Source organism: Dichotomopilus funicola, assembly GCF_033296635.1.
Source record: "Dichotomopilus funicola strain CBS 141.50 unplaced genomic scaffold C8A04scaffold_46, whole genome shotgun sequence".
Classification (NCBI taxonomy): domain Eukaryota; kingdom Fungi; phylum Ascomycota; class Sordariomycetes; order Sordariales; family Chaetomiaceae; genus Dichotomopilus; species Dichotomopilus funicola.
In genome coordinates, this window is record NW_026944067.1 from 76687 (window position 1) to 101100 (window position 24414).

Sequence of the window (24414 nt, forward strand, 5' to 3'; positions counted from 1 at the left end):
CATATCCGACTCTTTTGATGAACGATAGACGTCTCTTCTCCCCTCTCTACCTGCCGGCGGTTCCCCATCCCTGGACCCGGGGCGTCTGGAGACGATGATGGACTGCTGAGCGGCGGCGGAACCCTAAAATTACAAAAATGTGTACTATAGATCTGTGTTGATGATGAACGAGAGAGGAAAGTTAGCTGCGGGTCATACAAGGGGGAAGGGGGGCTTCCCCATATGACTATGCAGCCTTGATGTTGATGTTGATATGAACGAGCAAAGTGACAGATGGCCGGGCTTGCAAGGGATAGGAAAAGGTCAGCATGGTGTGAAGGGAAAAACTAGGAGTCTGGGAGGCTACAATTGTTTTTCTCTCCTTTTGGGCACGCCCTATGCCTTGACTAGCAGTGGTCATGTTGTAGATACTACCGGCATAAGCTGGACAAGTTGTGTAAAAATAGCACGCGGATGAAATGTGGAAAACAAGTTAAAACAACTAAAGAGCCAGAACTCAGTCACCGGAGTGCGGGTAACAAGTGACTGTGTTTAACTCCACATGCCGCAATGCCCTCAAACAAATGATTCTTCAAAAACTATCATCAAGTTCTTAATCGCTAGCGAGGATAGCACTCAGGCCAATTACGGCGGCATCGTTTGACAATGCCACACTCCGTCTTTCTTCTTCGCTCTTACAACACCAAGCAAACATTATGATATGATTCCGTGGACGCCCCGTGTTTTCGTTATTCCTTTCCATGCCTCCTTCTTGCCTTTTGGTATCACTCAACATCATGCAACCCCCTAAAATCAATCCATTTCAGCCCACTCCTGAAACAAGCCCAATGCTGGTCCGTCTATCGCTTGGTTTTAACCGTTGAAAAAAATTCATCCTCATTTCGAGGGGTGAAGAAAACCCTTCCCATCCCGCTCCTATGCTGCCTTGTTTCGCCCTTATCGCCGCGGCCTAACGCCATGTTCCCTCAACCTAAGCCAAACAAAAAAATAGTTGAGCCTTTGCTGTGAACGAGACTGGCCTCCCACTTGAACCATTATAACGCCGAAGTCTAGATTTTCAAGATGTGGAATGCAGCCAAATGCAATAGACCATGGTTGGGTCGTCCGCATGTTCACATGACGACACATTCGCGGTCTGGCACCCCTCCTTTTGCCTTTCCAGTCTCCTTAGTTTTCCCCTTGCCTTTGTCCTTCTTCTCATCCCGGGTCTTGGACTTGTTTCTCTCTTTTTCCTTTTTGGGGGGAATCCCGGCAGCCAGATGATCCTTTCCATCAGCCGTTGCCTCGTCAGCATCTGTAACGGATCCACCACCGTGCTCGCTCGCCGACGCCTCGCTATTGGCGCCGTTAGAGTTGCTTTCCTTGCCCTGTCGGCCGAAACCAAACCGCGATATATTGAGGCTCAGACGGCCCTCGCCAGCCTGGCTGGTTGGTCGGGACCTGCTAGCTCCTGCCTTGAACATAGCTGCTGCCCGCGAGAGCCGGGCCCCTGTAGTCTCTTCCTGAGGGGTGACGACAGGAGATATGGCATCGGGATGTGAGGCACCATGGCCAGGGAGGGCAGGCTCGGAGAACGTGATACTACCGCGTCGAGAAAGATTTGTTTGAACAGCGAGAGAAGGCGCGGCTTCTTCAATACTCAGCCGTGGTAGGATCTCAACCTCAGAGCTGAGACGGATTTGAGGCGTACTGCTGGCGAGCGTCGTGCCAGACTCGAAATAACCGCTTGTTGATTTAGAGAGCTGACCGGCATCAGATACAGCTTCGACGCTGGGCGTCCCGGGAACGGTGGTCGTCGATTCAACATAGCCTGGGGGTTCAGCTACGGATCCGTCCGTTGATGTAGCCGTTACGTCCACCATCGGGACGATCTGGTAGATTAGCACGTACGGCATTTCCTCCTGGCGCCGTAGACACTCTTGGATATCGTCCACAGTATCAACACGTTTTTCGACGGCAAGGTCGTCAAACCGCACCCACTGGGCCTCTTCATAATCGGGAGGCGGATCAAAGTCGTGCTTGCGGTTATCCGTAAGGAGCTTCGGTGCGACCCGAGCGTAGGCTACATAGTGCCCGCTATGAATTGAATCTCCCCGGTGGCAGATGACCGACTGCAGGACCAACTTGTACCCCTGACTTAGGCCATTCGGGTCTTGGTCGTCATCCTCGGCCCGGTCAACGACCATGAAATGCGGGAGACGGAGGCTATCTGGAATGTCGATGAACGTGTTTTGTCGGACTGGAACACCGGTTTCCGTCATAGTGTATCGCTTCAAGCAGATAGCAACGACGGGCCGCTTATTGAAATGTCGGGCAAGCTCTACGTCGTTGCTCGGTGCGTTGTTGGATGTGGCATTCCACGCTGGGCAACAATGTTAGATTCAGCTCAGAACGGATATTATAGTAAGAGGGGTGGGTAGACTGACGTATCAACCGATAAAATTGCCAGGCCGGGATCGTGACAGCCTTCACTACCGTTGACCCGGTACGTTTGGCTCGCTGGAGTAGGCTTTTCGTTTCTGCATCCGCTGACGAAGTTTCTGAATTCTTTTCGTTCACCACGAAGCGCTGTATGATACTGGTTGACCGAGTCCGGGAACTTGATGGCACGAAGTCTGGGCTGGACGTGCCGGTCGGCGACTGCATAAGCGCCCCATGTGTCGTCCATCTTCGTTGCAACTGTACGTTCTCATCTTCCGCACGTGGGGTCTCATCGTCATCCTCAGGGACCATTCGAATCGTAGTCTGTGAGGTCAAAGGCGGTCGATCGATGGACTTTTTCTCCTCCAAGCTGTCGCGAAGTACGTCCACCCTGTTGTTGAAATATGCCTCCATACAATCCTCGAGCTTTATGCCTTTTCCGTCCGTGTCTGGTGGCACTGGGAGATTAAGAAATCTCTCGTGGACTACTTTATGATCGTCCACATCTCCTTTTCCTTGGTGAAAAAGGTCCATCTGGAGAGCGAGAAGTGGTAATGATAATGCGTCGGCAATAAAGGCAAAGGCCTCCGAGGTATCTTGCTGTTCGAGAAGGGCGGCATCTTTCCAACCACACTCGGCAAGAGCTAGTTGTATGTGTTCCGTCTGTGACGCTCAAGTCAATAAGGCGAAAGGCAAGCAAATAGTGGGGTTCATATCATACCATATCAGCGTGTATCAACTTTCCGCTCCTGAGCATGTTGACCCATAACCTAATCAGGGCAGCTAATTTCCTCTGGGGCTCGCCTTCCAAGTCGTTTTTCAGCATGGACTCAAACGCCGAGAGATGCGCAAACATGGCGAAGAGTAAGGAATCTAAGTAGCATGTAACGTTTCCCCTATTCTCAGCACCAAGCATTTCAACATTTGGGTCGTATGGTTGTATTATCCCTGAAAAGGCTTGCTGTTGAAGTTGCAGCAGCTCCACTGCCTTCTCAACGTTGCCGCTAGCAAAGGTAGAGCGCAGCGCGATACGGATAATATCCTTGGAAACGGTGTGGTAGTTGAGCTCATCTAAGCGCTTGACGATGATATCGACCTATTCAAACAATTAACACAGGCCCTGGTTGGATCGTGAGGGCTAAGATGAAAGGGTACCTTTGCTGTTTCCTTTTCCACCTCCTCCTTTTCCCTCTGCGCCTGCTTTGTAGAGTCGGACTTAAAGATTGAAAGCCATGAGTCGGTCGTGAGTGGGCGGACCTAAAATAAAGGATGATTAAGAATTTGAACCCATATGGAAGGACATTGGGAATATGTTTCACTAACCTTGCCCCCAGATTCGGACGACCTTTGGCGGCGATGCCCGCTCTTTTCTCGGACGCTCCGAAACTTTTTGGGCATGAGCGAGCTAGCCGCCTTCACCATCTCCATTGTGACTCGTGTGGACTAGAAGAAGGCGGCGTATAGGCCTCGCGTCGTCTCGATGTTAAGGTTCTCGTTGGTGGTATGGTGGCATGATTTGGAGGGTTTCGCGTGCGGTTGGCTCAGCGATGGAACTGCAGCAGTAGAAATGCTAAAAATTGGAATCAAAAAGTCGCCCTGAAGAGGCTGAAGCGAATTTTGACGAATTACTGGAGCGGCAAAGAGATGATGTAGATCTGGGAGTCTGTGTCGGTCGGCTTTGGAGAACGAAGGATTGGTTTCGTGGGGGCGGTGTTGAGGGGCTGCAGGTGGTGGTTATACAACCCAACTTGGCTCAACTAGGCAAGGGAGGCGGCGGAATATGGATGCTCGTGACGTAGGGAATTGAATAGGAAATTAGAAAGGCCGCGCGGTAGGTGAGTAATTCGGAGCTTCGAGTCGGCCAAGCTGAGAAGACTCCAGAAACGCGTGCCTAAAAGGACGTTGAATGTGATGTGGTGGTGTGCCGACAGCTTGGGTCGAGGCTTGAAGGTTGAGGAGGGGAGCCCCCGGTCGATGGAAAAGGCAAGCAGAGAGCTGCAGCCAACGGGCTTCAAAACACTCCAAATGGGGGAAAGCGGGGCCCAAAAACGTGGGCCGCCAGGTTCCCTCCCTGAGATTGTTTTTAGCGGGCCGCTGCAAGCCTCAACCCCCAACCGATTTCCCTGAACGGAGGATCTCGACTCGAACACCAATCAGGGGCAGCGTCTTTGGACTCTCGCCGAAACAGGACCCATTTCGAATCGACTTGCAATCGGGTGACTCGACGGAACTTATGGAAGGCAGTAATATCTTGTCGCCCGTGCCCATCACACATGACCAATCCTTCTAGTTTGAAAAGATGGCCGACACCGCCATGAGCGCTCCGGCGCAAAATGAACGAGTGACGTAACGCCCAAGCTCCCCGTGTTCGCAGCATTCAAAAACCCCGACGCCGAAATGTCCACGATGCCCGATTCTGAAAAATGCGACTGGGATTACCACAACTCTCTCCTCGGGGCGTTGGATCTGCAAAAATCCCCGAGGCCCCGTTGCGCCCTCATCTGTTAGACACCGGCTGCCGTTAGTTAGACACTTATTGGGTCGGGGAGCAAACCCGCGGGCTGACGTCTCCAATGACGTTCGAGGCTGACGAAGCACTGACTCGAACCCGAGACCTGTCTCGAGGCAGAAATTGTGAGGAATACCTCCTGACACAAGTTGAGGTGGCCTAGTGACACAGTGGATGAACCGCAATACCCTGTGTTGGTCGGTTGGCATGGGACGAAACATCCCAAAACCCTCGGCTGGCCACAAATCTGGGCCGTGCGGGCCACCCACTGCAATGCCATCCCTCTCTCCGTTTGCGCCCTCAATCGGCTCCGGAATTAGACGCGTGGGGCCGCTTGTAAAGGCCGGCCGGGCCCGGGCCGGATTCTGATGACGACACCCTCGGCGGAGAGCGAACACATAGGGCCTGAAAAGTTTTTAACATTGACCAGTGTCGGCGTTGTTGGGCAGTGTTTTGGTTTCTCTTTCATGATGTGAGAATCTACAATGAAGAATCGTGAAATCAACAACTTACGAAGTACCTTTTGAGCGTCCGGCCGGCTGTTTGGGATACACTAGGTACCTAACTACAGTAGGGACCGTACATACATACAAGTGCCACGTTTAGAGAGACCTACCTGTTGAGGCGGTATCAGTTCGGGTAGTACCTCACAACATCTCTTCCGAGGAGTCAAGGAGGAATACGGCCCGAGTTTGGTGATCCTTTAACCCGTTTATCGTATTTTTCGTGTGGCTTTCGGCCCGACCTCTTCATGGTGCAGGATATGCTTTACCGATCTTCCTCCCTAAACTCAAGGCATGGATAACTAATCGGCATATGAAGCTGAGGTGATGGTCAGTGAGCGAATGTCCCAGATTCTGCTTTTCACGAAATTCCTTTTGGCCGGGTAACCGTCGTACTGGTCATGATATTTGCGATGCCAGCCCCCAAGGTGTTGATCCTGTTATATGAATGTCACCTCTGCTCGTAAGATTGAACGTTTTCTTTGGTTCCCTCAAGCTGCTTCCATGATGCCCCTGCTCTAGCGGTGGGCCTAGCGGGGTCGCCCAGGAAGCCGCCAGGGCATCTCCGCATTTTGACACCAGCCACTGAACGACTGCGCCGAACACTTCTCGCCCTCTGAGTGGCCCGCTGAAGCCGGGGGACCGATGGACCTCGGCATGGAACACGCCGAACGGGCTTGACGGTTAACCATATCAGTGGAGCGAGGACGTTGAACTTCAGCTTCATCAGCTTTCCCATTTAAACCCTCTTACGAAGATCAACGGCTCCATCTTTTCATCCAGAGAAGCAGAAATTGTACTAAATCAAAGCCTCTTGGATTAATCCCGCAAAAATGTCGGCTCAGATTCCAATTGCCGTAAGAAAACACACCGATCTCAAATCATGTCTCCAACATCATAAGCTGAGACGGGTTGTGTAGGTTCGTCACCGTGTGAGCGACAAGGCCAAGACGACGCTGGACGTCGTTGCCAAGTTTGTTGAGGAAGAATGCATTCCGTAAGCGCCATCCCTCAATCCACACCGCCGCCTCGTGATGCTGCAGTGACGAATTAGAAAACTGATGCTTTGCCAGCGCCGATGCCGTCTATGAAGCCCAGATTGGATCTGGTGATGCTAGATGGAAAGCCCACCCCCCAATTTTGGAAGACCTGAAGAAGAAGGCGCGGTCCCTCGGGCTGTGGAACATGTTTCTGCCCAAAGGTCACTATAAGGAGTCGCCGGGCTGGACGAATCTCGAGTATGGCCTGATGGCCGAGTGGCTGGGCAAGTCGAGGACTGCCTCGGAAGCCGTTAACTGTGCTGCCCCGGACACGGGCAACATGGAGGTGCTGGCCAAGTACGGAAACGATGCGCAAAAGGCCGAATGGTTGAAGCCCCTGATGGAGGGCGAGATCCGGTCCGCCTTTTTGATGACGGAGCCCCAGGTGGCTTCGTCGGATGCCCGCAACATTGAGATGAAGATTGAGAAGGACGGTGATCATTATGTGTTGAACGGACAGGTATGGAATGACTTGGATACAGAAGCAAGCGAGCGCGCGTGATCGCTAACCTTGGGCTCAGAAATGGTGGTCCAGCGGTGCTGGCGACCCCCGTTGCAAGGTCTATATCGTCATGGGCAAGAGTGATGCCGGTAACCGGGACCCTTACCGCCAACAGTCCGTGATTCTTGTGCCAGCGACCACCCCCGGCATTACTATCCATCGCATGCTTTCTGTCTACGGGTACGACGACGCTCCGCACGGGCACGGCCACATTACTTTCAAGGACGTCCGCGTACCCGCGGCGAACCTCGTCCTCGGCGAGGGCCGCGGGTTTGAAATCATCCAGGGGCGTCTCGGTCCCGGGCGCATCCACCACGCGATGCGGACAATTGGCGCATCCGAACGCGCCCTGGAGTGGATGCTGATGCGCATCAACGATCCCAGGAAGACCACGTTCGGCAAGCAACTGCGCGAGCACGGTGTGATTCTGGAGTGGGTGGCCAAGTCGCGCATTGAGATTGACGCCGCGCGCCTGGTTGTGCTTAACGCGGCCATCAAGATGGACGACCACGGCCCCAAGGCTGCGCTCACCGAGATTGCCCAGGCTAAGGTGCTCGTCCCGCAGACGGCGCTGACCGTCATTGACCGGGCGGTACAATCGTTTGGTGGAGCGGGTGTCAGCCAGGACACGCCGCTGGCCTACATGTGGGCGGGCATCCGGACGCTGAGGCTGGCGGACGGGCCCGACGAGGTCCATCTGCAGCAGATGGGTAGGAATGAGAATAAGCGCGGCAATGCAGTGGCCCAGAAGATCGCGGCGCAAAAGGCCAAGTCAGAGCAGCTTCTGAAGCAGTACGGGGTAGAGCGCATCGAGATTGGGTCCAACATCAAGCATTAAGTCGCAAAGCTGGCGGAACGGTCCATGGCCTGCTTGTTTGGTTTCTCTCGATTTCCCTCGACTGTATTTCTGTTTTTGCTCCTTCCATAGGTTCGATTAGGTTTTGTTGGTAAACAAGGCACGCATAAATTGAGCTAATCATCATTCCGGACCGGCGGATGCGGTTAAATTTGGTCCATTCTTTGTTCCTGTGTTGCGTTGCGATGGTAGCAGTCGACTCCCATTGTTGACTGGCCCGTTGGTGGAGTCATAACTGACGGCAATGCCGCAGATGGTTCCTGACCGTTTGGTTGCCAAGACGCAGGGGTGGTGCTGTGGGGCTTCGGGACCCCTGTTGTTCATGCGGTTGCCCCGTCGACGGAGCCGAAACCAGAAGTGTGTTTTTTCTGTTCTTTTTTCTGCCAGCCTGCCTGATGAGCCACGCCGTCACTGTGTCCCTGGCTGGGTTTAAGTTGGAATCCGCCGCCTCCGTTTGCTCTTTCCGCATTCTACAACCTACAACCAACACACTACATCCGCGTCCATCCATCTGCTCTCCGTTCCCGTTTCGCATCGAACAACAACACACAGCAAATAGTTACCACTCGACTTTGCTTCCGCGCATTCTTCCTCAGACAAATACCGCAATCCTATTGCCGAATTTTTCGAAGATTTAGACATCCGCAAATTCATCATGTCTTCCAACGTTCTGGCCGCTCGCGACGTCAACACCTCGATGGCTTCCCAGCCTGCTGAGGTCGACAGCAACACCAAGCCCGGCGTCATGAGCATGGAGCACCACCGCCAGGTCTTTCAATCCAAGATGGAGCAGGGCGAGTACGTAACCATGAGTCAAGTTCTTTCTTAAGGCTGTACCCGAGACTAACATTCCTCACCCTCTCCAGGAACAAGTTTATCTCTCCCTCAGACAACATCATGAGCCCCTGCACGGCCAAGCTCTCGGCCTTCCGCAGCAAGCAGGTCGGCAAGTACGTTCATCCCCAGTGCCTTCCAATATCTTGATCCTCCCCTCTCGCGTCTATGTCCGAGGCTAATATGTACCTTACAGAGTCAAGCCCAAGTCGCTTTTCGCTCAGGCGTCCGCTAAGAAGCTCGGCACCGGCAACAGCGCCAACGGCGCGGGACTTTTCGGCAGCAAGCCTGCTGCGCCGGCGCAGGGCAACAACAGCAACCCTTTTGGCAGCAAGTAAACGTCGCCTTCTATGCACCAACACCTTGGAACTTTTCCTATCTTATTTCGATTCGACGAACCTCCTCCCCGTGGTCTTACCCGGCCACGAGAGCCAGGGATATTGCAGCTTGGCCTACTGATGCCTATCATTTTATTCTTCTTTTCTTTTGTATTACTCTGTATTTCTCATAGACTGGGGCTGTTTTGCACCTTTTGCTGGCTGGCGGGTAGGGATAGGAACGGATGGGATGGTTGGTATACCATGGAGGCGTTTGGGCGATTGATTTTCTTGTTGTTTTGTCCCTCTCCCGGGTTTAGGGTGAGGGCAGGGGAATATTGATCACGTTGGCTGGGTATGGGTTGATGAACGGAAGCAGGGGAAGATTGTGTTTACGACTGGGTATGACAGCAGCAGAGACAGAACGCACAAAACATGGGATAATAACATTGGTGACGCTGCCCACATATTTTGTGACTCGAGGCTTGATAAATGGGCACTAATCATCCCTTTCGTATTTCGGAAATGGCTTCACGCCTTCCAACCGCTGACAATATATACTACATCCTCGTCTGCAACGGGATGACCCAGCCCTACTCGCTGCGGTACGTGCCTCGCGCTGGCACCCCATACCAGGGCATACTTAAACGTCTCCTTGAGCGTTCGGTGGATACGGTCACACACATCTTCGATGGTGCTATTGCTGCGGACGATGAGGGCCTCGCTAAAGTCGGGATCGATGCCCTTGCGCTTGGTGTAGATGCGGATCAAGTTTAGCTCCTTCCAGCAGCGATCCACGACATCTTGGATGCCGAGGTCAAGTTCGCAGCTCATGACGACCGTGTGCGGTTCGCGGGCGAGCTTATCGAGGAAGTCGAGCGATACGCTATCAATTTTGTTGTAGACGTACAGACACTGGATGTACTTGCGGTGATCCTTCATGATGACATCGATCAGGTCATCGACGGTGCAGCTGTCGTCGCGGACGAGGACTTCGCAGTTGAGAAGCTTGTAGTCGCGCAAGATGCTCATGATCATCTTCTCGTCGAGGCCTTTTGGGGGGGATTGGAAGGTGATCTTCATACCACCGGCCTTTTTAGGCTTGAGGTAAATATTTCTGGTAGCGTAGTGTCAGCCCAGGGGTACTTTAGGGGACGATGAGTGACCAACGCGACTCACGGCGGCTGCCGGTTCAACCGGATCCCCACAGCTTCCAGTTCAGCCTCCAATAACGATCTCTGTTCCGCCCTTTTTGTTGCATCCAGGACCATCAGAATAAGATCGCTGGTTTTGGCCGCCGAAATAACTTGCCGCCCTCGCCCTTTCCCTTCCGCGGCACCTTCAATGATTCCTGGCAAGTCCAACAACTGAATCTCGGCACCTCCATACTCGAGAACACCGGGGATGGCGGTTAATGTTGTGAAGGCGTAGGATGCGACCTCGGACTTGGTCTTTGTAACCTTTGAAAGGAATGTGGATTTGCCGACGGATGGGAAACCGACAAGTGCTATGCGCGCATCACCGCTCTTGCTCACGTCGAAACCGGCGCCTCCACCACCGCCAGCTCCCGGACCTGGCTCAAGTAATTGAGCACGAAGCCGCGCAAGCTTTCTGGAGAAAGTCAGAGCTCCAGGATCAATAAACTGCAGCGACCGACTTACCCTTTGAGAAGACCCAAGTGATATTCTGATGAAAGTTAGAATCGGCCCTCACTCTGGCTTAAGAAGCACGTACCCGTTGCCTTGTTTTCTACAGTTTTGTTAGTCAAATGCCACTTGACTCGATAATACAGTGAAACAAACTTTGGGTCTTCCTCATCTCATCCTCGATCCTATCCTCGTCGTTAGTGAATGCCCCCAAATTCACGGACCGTTGCGATGCCATACTCCTTGATCTTTTCTGTAATATTCACCATCTTGAAAGGTGAGGGGTTATTAACCCAGAGTCACGAGAAAAAATGAAGAGAAAAAGCCGGCTTCAATCGTCAAAATCAATAGCTAAATTGGGGTGAGCTTTGTTGATGAGATGCAGCGTCCTCCCTCGTGGGCCGTAACTGGATGCTTGGACCCCACGTTTTGAGACGGCAGAATTTCGAGGGGCAGGTGGGGTGCATCCGAACAAATCAACTCACCGCCTTTGAATGCACAGCGTTTCTCTCTCACGACCAACTCGACTTTGGGGAACTTTAACTTGTTGTGCTCTTTAGACTAGTTTGGGAATCTGGCTCGAAACATTTTATGTTACCGAGGACACAAATGATATGCCGCCTCGCAATGGCCAAAAAAAGCGGCAAACCAAGTCCATGGATAACTGACTTTTGCTACAAAGGTGAAAAAGACCAAAAAGAATAAACCAAAGAAAGTGAAAGAAGACAAAAATGAATAAATCTAGAAATTGAAAAAAAAGACAAAAAAGAGTAAATCAATCAAAATTTATTAAGATTTGATCGAATGTTAATGGATTGGACTTGGGCTATCTGCTTTAGTGTGCCGCTTTTTTGGTCAAAGCGAGGCCGCCTTTCCCGAGCCTCTGAAATAATTTCCTTCGCTGCAGACTCATATTCTTCTAGATCCGAGCTCTAGGGACGGATTTGGAATATTTGTTCTTCGTACCCCTAAAGCATTTGCTACGTGACTGGGTCATTTTCGGTGATCTTAAAGACTACAAAGATGAATTGTCCTTCCGAGGTTTTGAGAATAGAAAGTGAAGGTTTGATGATTACCTAAGCCCAGTTCGCCCGGACCAGGGTGTTGAAGATCCCTGCAGATGCATGAGCTTGGCGAGCATCGTTCAACCCGTTGCTATGGGACTTTTCTTGTTGCAACTTCATCAAACCAGGACGAATAATCGTTGAAATAAGCATTGCGCACACGGTCCTCGCCCCTTCGAATCTGCCATTTCGATCCGGCGACACTACCCCATCGACCTCGGCTTCCAGGTGGCAACATTGCACCGCAAACACAAACATCCATCAATTTCAGACATGGCAGAAGTCGAAGCGCGAGTCGACGCAACCCTTGCGGCCGGGGACGACGCGCAAGAACCAACTCAAGACCTAGCTCTCGCTATAGTAAACAACGAAGTCGCTCCACCAGCAGAGAAGAAAGTGAAGAAGATCATCCGGCGAAAGAAGCGCCCGGCACGGCCGCAGATCGATCCATCCGAGATCAAGTCAGAGCCGCCACCGCAGACAGGCACGGTGTTCAATATCTGGTACAACAAATGGTCGGGGGGCGATCGCGAAGACAAGTACCTGTCGCAGACACATGCAAAGGGACGGTGTAATATTGCGCAGGACACGGGATACACGCGTGCTGATGCGCGGCCGGGGTCGTACTTCTGCTTGTTTTTTGCAAGGGGGATATGGTACATCTCCGTTGTTTTCATGCCTCTCTTTTACTACTATGATGGGTTTATCTAACAGATCTCACAGTCCCAAGGGCCAAGACTGCGACTACCTCCACCGGTTACCCGGTATCCACGACCTCTTCAACCCCAATGTGGATTGTTTCGGGCGCGACAAGTTCAGCGATTACCGCGATGACATGGGCGGTGTCGGGAGCTTTACCCGGCAGAACCGCACGATCTACATTGGCCGGATTCATGTGACAGACGATATCGAGGAGATCGTAGCACGGCACTTTGCGGAATGGGGCCAGGTCGAGCGTGTCCGCGTACTCAATACGAGGGGCGTGGCGTTTGTGACCTACACAAATGAGGCGAACGCGCAGTTTGCCAAGGAGTCGATGGCACATCAGTATGTATCAGCCCGTAGCATTTGGAGTGACTTCCCTGGCTAACCTGTGTGGTAGATCCCTTGACCACAACGAGATTTTAAACGTGCGGTGGGCGACGGCAGACCCGAACCCGATGGCACAAAAGCGGGAGGCGAGACGGATTGAGGAACAAGCGGCCGAGGCTATCCGCAGGGCGCTACCAGCAGAATTTGTCGCGGAGATCGAGGGCAAGGACTCGGAAGCAAGGAAACGGCGTAAGCTGGAGAGTGGCTACGGGCTCGAGGGATATGAGGCGCCAGACGAGGTGCATTTTGCCCGAGGCCCAAATGCCGTCAACCCCAGAGGGCGAGAAGGGTACGAGCTGGAGCATGAACAGCGGCTGCTGATTGAGGCGGCGGAGGCCGAGATGGCCGAGGATCAACGGCAGCAGGAAGCACAAGCAACAGGGGGGCTTCTCTCGAGCAGCACTCTAGCTGCTTTGCAAGCTGCTCAAGTTTCGGTTGCTTCGAAGCCAAAAGCTGCGGCACCGTCAGGCCCATTGGTGGCCTATGACAGTGATGATAGTGATTAGATGTGCCTGCCCACCCCATGCAGGTACTTGATATTTAGATGCCCATCAACCATGATACCACTTGTCGCAAGAGCACACAACCCGGCCCACATCCGCCGACACGAAACTGCTTTGACGACATTCCGTGATGTTCATTCCTCATCCCAATGCCGTCCATTAACTATTAAAAATCCTCGAATACAACACCTCATGCCTGCCCATCCACAAATCCATCACCGGCGCGCTCTGCCCGGCCCGTTCTATTGGCGTCGTCCACTCCCTTTCCACCATCGCAGCGATCAGGCCCTGCACCGCCTCGCTCGCCAATGTCTTCTGTGCTTGATATGGTCCAAACATGCCCGCCCGCACCGCTGCTGATACCAACGCCTTGACGTGGCCCAACAAGAATACATAGGCCGTCTGCTCCGCACTTAACCCCGCCAGCGCGCCGATCGCGCCGAACAGTGGCGGGAGGTGAGCAGCGAGGGGAGGAGGCGCATCCGGGTCTTCGTTGGTGTCGTCAATGCCGTTCGCCGTGGTGGTTGTAACGGTGCCGAAGGGGGTAGTAGTGCCTCCGCTTTTTGGTCCCGATGATGGGAGGTTTGAAGTGCGTAACTGCGCGGCAAACTTCCGCAGCGCCGCCTCACCACCATCACTACCTCCCCCTTTCCCCAACGCCCCCACAAATGACCTCTCCCAAATCCCCAACAACGCCCGCCCCTGCGCAACCGACGCTCTCTTGCCCACATTACACACCACAGCCGCATCTAGCGCATCATCCAGGGCTGCTAAAGACGCAAACGACGGGTCACGATGCGCGGCCAAGACAAAAGGGAGCGTGGCCGAGGCATAGGAGGAGATGGAGAGTGGGAGGAAGGAGGGCGCGAAGGAGGCTGGTCGGCGGAAGACGGATTTCTGGTGGGCAAGATAGCTTTCGAGGCCGGAGGAGAAAGCAAAGCTGCCGAGGGGGAGGGCGGAGTCGGAGAGGAGGAGGAGGAAATGTGTGGGGGAGGTGAGTGTTGAGGGGAGTGGTTCTGGGGAGGGGGTTAGCAATAAGTCTTTTACTTTCACTTTTTATTTTTATGACTTAGAAAAGGGGGTGTTGAATACTTGGAATTTGTGAGGGTGATTTGGAGGGGTGAGCTGATGTAGAACGCTTAGCTTTGGCCTCTGCTAGTTGTTGTTCAAGAAGCGCAATCTCCTTATCGAGCTCGTCGCCGGGTTGGCTGTTTGATATAGCGACGGAGCCCATTTTGGCTTCAGGTATTATTTTGCTTTCCGCTTTCTTATGATTTATTTGGATTTGCTTCGCAGTTTTACTTGTTGTTTAGTTTCGGGGGCGCTCGGGTGGTTAAAGATGGGGCTTTTGGTTCATCAGAGGCAACATCGGCCGATAAGCTTATCTGCGGTGACCCCTTTACGATCGGATATAAATCAATTACAACGCTGTTCCCGTCTAGCCAACTCAAAAAGCTCAATTCCACCTTCTTAGTCTGCTAGTGAATACTCACATTCGCATTAAGCAACGTGGAGCCAACAACTAAAAAATTTCCCAAACACCATGTGCTATTTCTCCCATCCGGCCGTTCCCATTAATCTCCGAGCCATCCGAGAGATGGAGACCTTATGCAACACCCCTAAACCAACCCAGACATGACATGAAAACGGTATCTTTAGCATCAAAACACCAACCAAAACAACCTTAAAACGTACTTCAACAAGAAAACTACGGAGGACCAACGCGCTACGGCCGAGCATTCTCCTTATCCCGCCCGGCCTGCTGCAGCATCTTCCTCTCCGCGATCCGCCGCTGAATCCTCGCCAGCGCGGCCGCCTTCCGGTGTTCTGGCAGCGTCGTCCGTGAGGGGTTCATCGTGCTCCAAACAGTACTGTCCTGGCCGACGGTATTGGTGTCGGCAGCGTCAGGCACCGCGTCGTCCTCTTGTGATACGGCACGGATCGATACCTTGCGTGGTTGCCCGAGCAACGCGGTCTTGCTGCCGCGTTTGTGTTCGCGGGGTTCAGTGGTACCGACGTCTGGGGCTGTTTTGTCGGTTGATGCTGTAGCCACTTCTGAGACTCGGGCTGGTCGTGCGGCACGGCCGGCCCGGGTTTTAGGGAGCCGGTCCTCCGGAGCATGCGCGGAACGGCCGTTGAATGCAGAGCTGTGGTTGTCTTGCAGGTTCCCGCGGTCGCCCAAAACAGATGTAACCGGTAACCCCTTTGTGCCAAACTCGGCTTCGAGCTTTTCCCTAAGAGCCCGGGCTTGCGCCAGTGTCGCATCGTCGTGAGATAACCGCTTGAGGTCTTCCCTACTCTGTTTTCTTCGCTGCTGTCTCATCTCTGCGGCCGTGGATAAGGCCGTTGTCCCTTTCTGACCCCCCCTTTGGTTCATCTCGTCAAGATCCCTTCGTAGCTTTGCGCTCTCGCTCTCGACCGACTCTGAGGGCTTGAGCTCCATGACTTTATCATCAAAGCTCTTCGCTCTGGTTGACCGGACGGTTCGTTTTGGGCCTTCCCCAGGTTTCCTAAGCGACTCGATCTCTTCCTGCAACTCCAAAATCTTCGTGTTCCTCTTCTGTAGTACCTGCTGGGCCTCAACGTATCGTGATTTGGCGTCATCTTTTAACTTTTCGTAGGAGCCTTTAGAGTCCTCTAGACTCTTTTCTAGGTCCTGCACCCTCAATGTGCTTTTGGAAAGGTCGTTTGTGAGCTTGCGATTCTCCTCGGCCAACTTGTTAGCGCGTAGTTCGGCGGCCCTCAATTCGGATCTTAGCCGGTCTCGATCCTCCCGCAAGTTATCCAGTTCCCGAACCTGAGACCTCGCCCGCCGGAGCTCCCGCTGAGCTTCCATCAGAGTTCGTTGTGTCCGGGGTGATGCGTTCCGTCGCTGCCGTCGCAGCCCATCCCCGTCCCCTTCGATAGTGTCCTGAACTAGTATCTCTAACTCCTCCACTTGCGTCTTGTACTCTACTGCGAGAGCCGTTTGCTTCCTAAGTTCCTCCATCAGGACGGGATCGCCTTCACCCCCTTTCTTCAAGGCAGATACGGCAACTTCCCGAGCCATCTCCGCCACCCTTTCCTCCATCCCCTTGACCTTTTCTTGTTCCTCCTTGAGTTTCTGATTAAGCTCGAGTGCCTCAGCGTCTTTCATTTTCGCATAAGACTTGGCAAGATGCTTGTACTTGACCAGCTTCTCCATCTCTGTCTTCGCGTCGTTGTGGTAGGTCTCGAAGTAAGATTTCCAGTATTTACCGGAGCGTGAGTGTGGTTCATTGAGGTCCGTGGTGACGTCGGCCTCAAAATCAGATTCTTCGTAGTCGTCTTCCACCTCCTCCCAAGCATCCTCCGGCTCTCTCGGCTCGGGGTCAACATCCTTTTCATCTGTTATGTTGCCCTTGGCACCATTATTCTTCCTCGAGTTTTCCATCGTCCGTTGAAGCCTGGTCTTCGGCCGCGGGGTGCCCCCATCAGTACTCCGGTCAACCCACGGACTAGGGAATTTCCCGGGACAATCGTCGGGTAATCCGGTGGTACTGGTCCTGGCCGTTCCTCCCGACCCTTGTTTCACATCGTGGCCAAACGAGACGCGCTTCCGACGCGTGGTGCCTGTCCCTGGCGTCAGAAGAATGCCAGGCGGTTTGGCTGGTGACTTATCCGCCAGCGCTGACGGCTCGCCTGGCTTCTGTGGCGATGATGGTTTGTCTTTCGCATTCCTGGATAGAGGCCGACGGTCTCGGGGTGCCGGTGTACCAAAGAGGACCGTCTTTAGGGCGCGAACGGCGAATACCGGCGCTGGAGTGTCTGGTACATCAATCTGGGTAGTGTCATCTACAACCATGTTAGAAATCGAGCATTGACGAATTTTTGGACGTAATTGAAGCAGATCGTACCACCAGATGCTGTCGCGTCGCGCGTGTTGTCGGCGTTGCGCTTCAGCGCCCAGCTGATCATTTTGACTATCTCCTACCTCCGCTAGCTAGAGTTGGGAGGTTTTTAAAATAGCTGCCGCTTCTGAGCTCAAATTTTGAAACTCAAGCCCTATCGAGAGAGCATCGTCTGCCGGATCGTCGTGTTGTTGTCGTTTCCGTTGCCGCTGTTTGTGTTAGTTATTGATTGATTTCCGAATCCAGCCATTCAGCGACGAAAGTCGTTGTTGTGGGGGCTTCCGCGGATGGTGGGGCGCGTGGGCGCGTCGCTTGGCCCCAGGGTGGGGCTGCCTTAATGCAATCGCCCCACTTTAGGTCGCTGGAGCATCACCTCCAATAGTACGGAGAGTCACCTAAAGGTGTTTTGTGAGCAGCTAACTTGCACTCTCTGAACACCCCGCTCATATCAACTTCGAGTCACACTGTGCCTTTTACATAGGTTCTTTCCAAAGAACCACCACTTATCCTAACCCCTCTTTCTAACCAATACATGAGACCAGTTTCTTGAAAATGCTGGGCTCAACTCGGCAGTAGAGTCTCACAGCCGCTTTTGGCTGTGTAGTTCATTTGCATACCCGCCCCGGTTCTTGGGTATTATTACATACGTCCGAGTTCCAAGTCAACAAGCCATCATCCCCCTGAGTCTCACCAGACCTACTGGGTTATTTCACCAGTTTAAGTCTCAGGTCGCTCATCGTTACGATGGCTGCAAAGAAAAAGCCCACAAAACAAGCACAGCAAGATGGCAGCGAGGGGTTCCCGGGGCTCAAGAGCCCGGGGCAGCCCGCAACCAACACCAAGTATCAAGACTTGCAAGAGCAAGAAGTTATGGTTGGTGGCCCTTGTTTGCTTTGCTTTGATTGTTAGCCCAGTAATTAAAAATAATTTGAAAAAAAAAGGGGGTGACCTTGTGGCTGACCCTAAAGTGCTAATGTCATACACGTTTAGGTGTTACAGGCTATCTATGGTGAAGACTTCATTGAGCACACCGCAGCGCACACTGCATGGCATGTAAGTGCTGATAAATACACGTAATTTGTGGTTCGTGCCTCGCAAATTAACGTCGGTCAGAAATCCGAGCCTTCTTTCGATATTCGGGTGAAGGCTTCGTCCGACGAAGAAGTCGCCATGACGCTGGGTGTTGTCCTAGTTGCAACATACCCGAAATCCCCCCCACTGTTGATCATCAAGGATGACGGCGACTTGCGGGAATCGACCCGGTTTAAGATCCAGAAGTTTGTCGAGACGCAGCCAAAGTCATGGGCCAAGGAGGAGCAGGAGATGATTGACCGCATCGTCGAGGGGATCCGTGAGATCCTTGAAGTTGCCGCCCACAAGAAAGCCCAAGGACTTGAGCTCCCGTCTCTGGAGGAGGAGAGGGCAGCACATGAAGCTGCATTGGCCAAGCAAGCTAAAGATGAAAGGGAGCTCGAGGAACGCAAAAAGCTCGAGGAGACGCTGGAGGAGGAGCGTGTCCTGGGCGATATGGTTCAAGAGGAACTCAAGCGGCAGAGAAACAAAGCGAAAGAGTCGAGAAAGAAGAACACCAGCCAGATGATGCCGCCGGATCGCATGACGGAGGATCCGGCTGGTGTCGACGTCGCTCTCATTCTCGATCAACCATGCAAGCTGGCGGACACGCCAGGCGAGGCCGTGTACTTCCAGACAGTCATTGAGAAAACCGTCTACCGGGAAGGCCCCGCGACGACCGTCTACAAAGTCAAGCCTGCTCTCTCTGCCAGAAACGTTCGCCCCAGTTTGGCTCTCAAGGAAATCGAGCTGAAATATCATGGCAAAGACTCCGTGCAGCTCAAAAAGCAACTCCAGTCGCTGGAGATGGAGTTGGAGTCCCTCAAGAAACTCCACCATAAGAGCCTTCTACCTGTTCTTGACTTCAAAATTGATCGTTCTATCAGCGAAACAGACTCGTCTGCCCCCGCTTTGTGGACTGTCAGTGTCCTCACCCCTTTCAGTGAGCGAGGCCCCGTCGACGAACTGCTAGATCTCGCTGGCCAAATCAACAGTAGCAAAGCCAAAATTTGGACGACCGATCTCCTCGATGCCCTGGCGTTCTTACATAACCACGGCATCATCCACCAGGATATTCACCCTGGAAACATCCTTCTGTGCCGAAATCAAGGCGGGGATGTTGTTCCCAAGTTGGCCGACGCTGGCTACCAGCGAGCTCTTCACAACATGTGCAACAAAATAACCACGCTGACGGCGACTAGAGCAGCGAAGTCGGCTTATTGGTTCCCTCCTGAAATTGCGGGCGTTTCTAAGCCACAGTACACACAGAAGACGGATGTTTGGGATTTTGGTATCGTGATGCTGCAGATGCTCTTTGGTCTGGACGTGCCCGATAAGTACCATTCTCCATCGGCGTTGATAGAATCACTCTCACTCTCGGACCCTCTGAAGGAACTTGTAGGGAAGTTTTTCAAGTCAGACCCGAAGAAGCGGCCACGGGCGTTTGAGCTCGGTTCGAGTGAATTCCTCGCCACTAACTGCGCTGTTCTAACGGAAGACGTCTCTTCCATTTTTGGAAGCTCCATGATTTCTCTTTCTCAGGGCATGGCGCGGCGGCAGCGCCACGACTCCATGAACCGCAGTGCTGCTGCCTCAAGATACCTGGAGGATTATGTGGAAGAAGGCCGGTTGGGCAAAGGCGGTTTTGGAGAAGTCGTTCGAGCCCGCAAGATGATCGACAGTCGGCTCTACGCTATCAAGAAGATCACACAGCGGTCTCAGGAGACCCTTTCCGAGATGCTCAAAGAAGTCAGATTACTGTCGCAGATGAATCACCCCGCGGTCGTCCGGTACTATAACACCTGGCTCGAGGAGGCCCCAGACAACGCTGAAGCTGAAACTGAAACGGACACGTCAACGGACGGAACTAACACACCCAAAGACGCAACATCACGGAGTCTCGTGATAGAATTTGGTGAGAGCAAGAGTAGGGGTTTGGATTATATGTCTTCCAGTGGCCATCCTTACTTGGAACTGGGCCTTGACTCGGCCATCGATGAGGAGGAGGAGGAAGAAGAAGGAGGTGGGGAAGAAGAAGAGGAGGAAGGAACTGATGCCGAAGGTGAAGAGGAAACTTCGTCGTCTGAAGAAGACGAGGACACATCAACCCTAAACAGCAAGGGCCCGAAAGATCAACTCGTTGTCCCGACCAATGCCCGAGCAGACCGCGCTAGAAGAGGCAGCGGTCGCCCATTCCGAATGATGATGTACATTTCCATGGAGTATTGCGAAAAACGGGTGAGTTACTCCAAATATGAGTGATATGAGCGGAGAATTAACACCAGTAATCCTAAGACCCTTCGCGACTTGATCGCTCGCAACCTGTCCAAAGACTCCCAGGAAGTCTGGCGTCTCTTCCGCCAAATCCTTGAAGGCCTTTCCCACATCCATAGCCTCAACATTGTCCATCGTGACCTCAAGCCCGAGAATGTTTTCATCAGTGCCGGCGCAGACGGGATTGAAAATGTTAAGATTGGCGATTTTGGTTTGGCTACCAGTGGGCAGCTTGCTATGGACAAGTCGGCCGCGGGTTTGGATGCCGCCGACATGACGCGGAGTATTGGGACCGCTGTTTATGTGGCCCCTGAAGTTAGGACGGGAGGTAGTGGCTCCTACACTGCGAAGGTGGACGTAGGTTACCTTTCTCCTGATTCAAAGCCCATCCGTGGCCATTCTGCTAACATTGTTGTTAGATGTATTCCCTGGGCGTCATGTTCTTTGAGATGTCATACCCTCCAATGCTTGGAATGCAGCGGGCGATGGTGCTCGAGCAAGTACGGCGAGATCCGCCAACTCTACCAGAAGACTTTAAGCCGTTTGACAAGAACCACACTGAAATCTTGCTATCTCTTCTGTCTCACAACCCCAAAGACCGGCCCGCTAGCACCGAGCTGCTCAAAAGCGGGAGGTTACCGGTTGAGATGGAAAGTGAGGCAATCCGGCGCGCTATTGCCGGAGTGGCAGATCCTACTTCGCCTTACTTTGAGAAGATGCTTGAGACAGTCTTTTCGCGCCAGGTGGATCAAGCAAAGGACTACGCGTGGGATATCTCGTCGACTAGCCCCAAATCCATCGATTTGATGAGACGGTACATTGTAAAGGAGACGTTGATCTCGATCTTCCGAAAGCATGGGGCTGTCGAGGCCCCTACGGCATCCCTCTACCCACGGTCGCTGCATTACGATCAGAACGCCGTCCACTTGCTTGACAAGAACGGCACGGTACTCCAACTGCCCTTTGATCTAATGATGGGCCACGCTCGTTCGCTGGCGAGAACCGCAAGCGGCCCAGTGCCGCAGCGCACTTACTCGTTTGGCAACATCTTCCGCGACCGCAATGACGGCGGGCAGCCGGATGTGTACGGGGAGGTTGATTTTGACATCATCACCAACGATGCCCTGGACCTTGCGCTGAAGGAAGCTGAGGTGATCAAGGTGCTGGATGAGATCATATCTACATTCCCTACCACATCCTCGACGCCCATCTGCTTCCAGCTTGGCCATTCAGACTTGCTACACTTGATCTTTGAGTTTTGTGGCGTCGAGGAGGACTCACGACATGCTGCGGCCGAAGTTCTCAGCAAGCTCAACATCCGGAACTTTACGTGGCAAAAGATCCGCAGCGAGCTCAGGGCACCTCCGGTGAGTATGTCGGCCACGAGCGTTGACGAGATGCAGGCGTTCGATTTCAGAGGTCGGTAGAGCGTTCATTTTTAAAGGGTTAAGATTGAGAAGTTAGTAGCTAACCTTCGACTAGATACCCCTACCAAGGCAATCTCTAAATTGAGGGGCCTCTTTGAAGGTACCGAGTACACTGAGAGGGCGTCATCCACACTAGTTCACCTCCGCGAAGTGTACGAATACACCAAGAAGTTCAATTTAAGTAGCAAGGTGTACATCGCCCCCCTGAGCAGCATCAACGAGAGCTTCTTCCGCGGAGGTATCCTCTTTGCGTGTTTGTACGACAAGAAGATCAAGGATGTCTTCGCGGCCGGCGGCCGATACGACGGGTTGATTAAGGAACAACGTCCCAAGATCGGCACCCGTTTTGCTGAGCGGCATGCTGTGGGATTCAGTCTGAACTGGGAGAAGCAGCTAGTCAAGCCGGTTCCCAAGGCTACGGGCAAAGCGTTCCTAAAGAAGGCGGTCGAGGAGGAGGCTCATGGTATTTTCAGCGCGAAGCGGGTGAGGCACCCCGTTCATTCCATACTTGCCCCCCTGTGTTTGCAAGTTTTGAGAACAGGTTGCTAACGATTTGAGTAGTGTGACGTTTTGGTAGCCAGCTTCGATCCATCCATCTTGCGCTCTTCCGGGGTCGAGCTCCTCCAACACCTCTGGGCGCATGGCATCAGCGCGGAGCTCGCCCGCGACGCTCGATCACCCGAAGATCTTCTGTCTAATTACCGTGACGAATCCTTCAGTTGGATCGTGATCATCAAGCAGGACAACTTGCTCAAGATCAAAACCATGGGCCGCAAAGAAGCGTCCGACGCTGACATCACAGCCAAGGAGCTCATCAACTGGCTCAGGTCGGAAATCCGCGAGCGTGACTCGCGCGCGGGTACGAAACACCGCACCGCGGCTGCCGGTCTGCCGCACTCTGACTCGGTCGGCGCGCTCCCAACGAGTGCCGGTGCGCCAGAAAACGAGCAGCAGGAGGTCCGCGTGCTAGTTGCGCAGACTAAATCGAAGAAATTTAATCGCCACGCCGTCGTGGAACAAGCGCACAGCAGCGCCGCGCGACTTGTCCGTACGTTCCTGGATGGACCCGTCGCGGCGATCGAAACTTCAGATGCCGTCGTCGACCTGATCCGCGGGACTAGCTTGGGGGATCCAGAGAGCTGGCGGCGCGTGGAGCATAGCGTCGGCACGACGGAGAAGAAGTATGTGCGTGAGATTCACGATATGCTCAAACAGTGGCGGTGGGAGTGGGAGTCGAAGAAGGAAGGAAGCAGCCCAAACGCGTTTGTGTACAACTTCCGTACCGGCAAGTGTGTCTACTATGACCTAGGGGCTTAGGGGGCTTCTCAACGGTTGGAGTCCACATCTGCGTCAGGGGCAGGATCCGGGGCCGGAGGTGGGTCTGGAACGGCATCGAGCTCCGGGCCGGGATCAGCAAAGCGGGAAAGGACTCGGAGGTGGTCAATGGCGGGTGTTTGAGTCCGTGTCCTAGGATTTTTAGGCGCCGGCATTATCGGTTCCTTCCTCCTTTCTGGTGCTACTTTGTGTTTTTTTTCTTACTTCTTTTTTCTCTTCCCTTCGCGTGTAAGTCACATCTGGTCACTGATACCCAGAATTTGCAAATTAAGTCGGAAGGTTTTGAGGCCGGATGTTATTACCTCGTCCTTTTCCCCTAACCAAGTAGCTAAAATGTTGAACAAATCTACATCAATCCGCCCAAGCTTTATTTGCCGCGAGGAATGGTAGTGTGATGTCGTTTGCCAGGGTGGGAGTAGGCCGTTGAGTTGCGACCCGAAACTGGCTGGTGAAAATGATCCAACTTTCGCCACCACGCCATGGTCAGTGAGGCGATTAATGGTGAGCATTGCATAATGGGCCGGATGGGGCTGGTTTGTGGGCAAATCAAACACAACTTTGGACGGGCGTTCATCGTGGAATTTTGGAAAAATATGATTAGAAACGGGGGGTGAAACGTAAAATTCCCGCTCGGAGTGATCTAACTGGCGAACAATACAATGAAGAAGAGGCAGCCTTTCGCCTCAACACCCCCCTTTTGCTGGCTGGAAGCCATGGGGAGAGCGAAGAAGTGAACAGGGGACCACCGCGACAATTGGGAGGGACTCGAGGATCACCTGGCCAAAAGGGCGGTTTCCTAAAAGAGATACATTGAGTCCAATCCGCCAAATTCCATCAAACCTCAACGGATTTTGACAATTATAACTGAAATAGGTGCTCAGAACTGCAGTGCCCATACGGTTGGAGTATTGTTGTTTAAAACCTTGTTTTACACGACAGATGGCTTGGTTTATTCTTGTATTTTTCACTTTTGTACAAAACTGAACATCAAGGTACCTACTTGATCTGCCGCTTCTCTTGGCGAGGGGCAGCGCGGCAGGCAGCCCCCACTTGCCCCTCGTCGTCGCTCGGCCGTCACCAAGGAGTGGGCAAGACCGGGGGGGCCGGGTCATTGGATCTGTTGCTCAGCGCGATTCCTCTCTTTGACGCCC

The 24414-nt window shown here is 53.2% G+C and overlaps 7 protein-coding genes across 7 annotated transcripts; 4 read left to right on the forward strand and 3 right to left on the reverse strand.

Moving 5' to 3' along the window:
• Window positions 1-1112: 1112 nt before the first annotated feature.
• Window positions 1113-3849, reverse strand: C8A04DRAFT_30073 (ubiquitin carboxyl-terminal hydrolase-domain-containing protein; the record flags this gene model as incomplete). The annotated part of the gene is made up of 5 exons (XM_062781243.1): window positions 1113-2362; window positions 2427-3084; window positions 3143-3517; window positions 3577-3678; window positions 3745-3849. The coding sequence occupies 5 exons, from the start codon at window positions 3847-3849 to the stop codon at window positions 1113-1115; spliced, it is 2490 nt and encodes an 829-aa protein (XP_062635651.1).
• Window positions 3850-6266: 2417 nt separating this feature from the next.
• Window positions 6267-7813, forward strand: C8A04DRAFT_13341 (acyl-CoA dehydrogenase/oxidase; the record flags this gene model as incomplete). Its single annotated transcript, XM_062777671.1, has 4 exons — window positions 6267-6290; window positions 6354-6430; window positions 6507-6933; window positions 6995-7813. 4 exons carry the CDS (start codon window positions 6267-6269, stop codon window positions 7811-7813), a joined length of 1347 nt encoding a protein of 448 aa, XP_062635652.1.
• Window positions 7814-8486: 673 nt separating this feature from the next.
• On the forward strand, window positions 8487-9003 carry C8A04DRAFT_30075 (protein BNS1; the record flags this gene model as incomplete). Its single annotated transcript, XM_062781244.1, has 3 exons — window positions 8487-8629; window positions 8698-8781; window positions 8862-9003. 3 exons carry the CDS (start codon window positions 8487-8489, stop codon window positions 9001-9003), a joined length of 369 nt encoding a protein of 122 aa, XP_062635653.1.
• Window positions 9004-9513: 510 nt separating this feature from the next.
• Window positions 9514-10897, reverse strand: C8A04DRAFT_38389 (P-loop containing nucleoside triphosphate hydrolase protein; the record flags this gene model as incomplete). Its single annotated transcript, XM_062784219.1, has 5 exons — window positions 9514-10099; window positions 10162-10593; window positions 10644-10668; window positions 10785-10813; window positions 10869-10897. 5 exons carry the CDS (start codon window positions 10895-10897, stop codon window positions 9514-9516), a joined length of 1101 nt encoding a protein of 366 aa, XP_062635654.1.
• Window positions 10898-11965: 1068 nt separating this feature from the next.
• Window positions 11966-13290, forward strand: C8A04DRAFT_30077 (uncharacterized protein; the record flags this gene model as incomplete). The annotated part of the gene is made up of 3 exons (XM_062781245.1): window positions 11966-12348; window positions 12416-12739; window positions 12795-13290. 3 exons carry the CDS (start codon window positions 11966-11968, stop codon window positions 13288-13290), a joined length of 1203 nt encoding a protein of 400 aa, XP_062635655.1.
• A 156-nt stretch (window positions 13291-13446) lies between these two features.
• C8A04DRAFT_38391 (putative urease accessory protein UreF-like protein) lies at window positions 13447-17223 on the reverse strand (the record flags this gene model as incomplete). The annotated part of the gene is made up of 4 exons (XM_062784220.1): window positions 13447-14303; window positions 14335-14339; window positions 15018-17100; window positions 17163-17223. The coding sequence occupies 4 exons, from the start codon at window positions 17221-17223 to the stop codon at window positions 13447-13449; spliced, it is 3006 nt and encodes a 1001-aa protein (XP_062635656.1).
• A 677-nt stretch (window positions 17224-17900) lies between these two features.
• On the forward strand, window positions 17901-23245 carry C8A04DRAFT_13376 (anticodon binding domain of tRNAs-domain-containing protein; the record flags this gene model as incomplete). The annotated part of the gene is made up of 8 exons (XM_062777681.1): window positions 17901-18029; window positions 18147-18209; window positions 18270-20250; window positions 20296-20465; window positions 20523-20858; window positions 20921-21920; window positions 21984-22411; window positions 22490-23245. 8 exons carry the CDS (start codon window positions 17901-17903, stop codon window positions 23243-23245), a joined length of 4863 nt encoding a protein of 1620 aa, XP_062635657.1.
• Between the last annotated feature and the right edge of the window lie 1169 nt (window positions 23246-24414).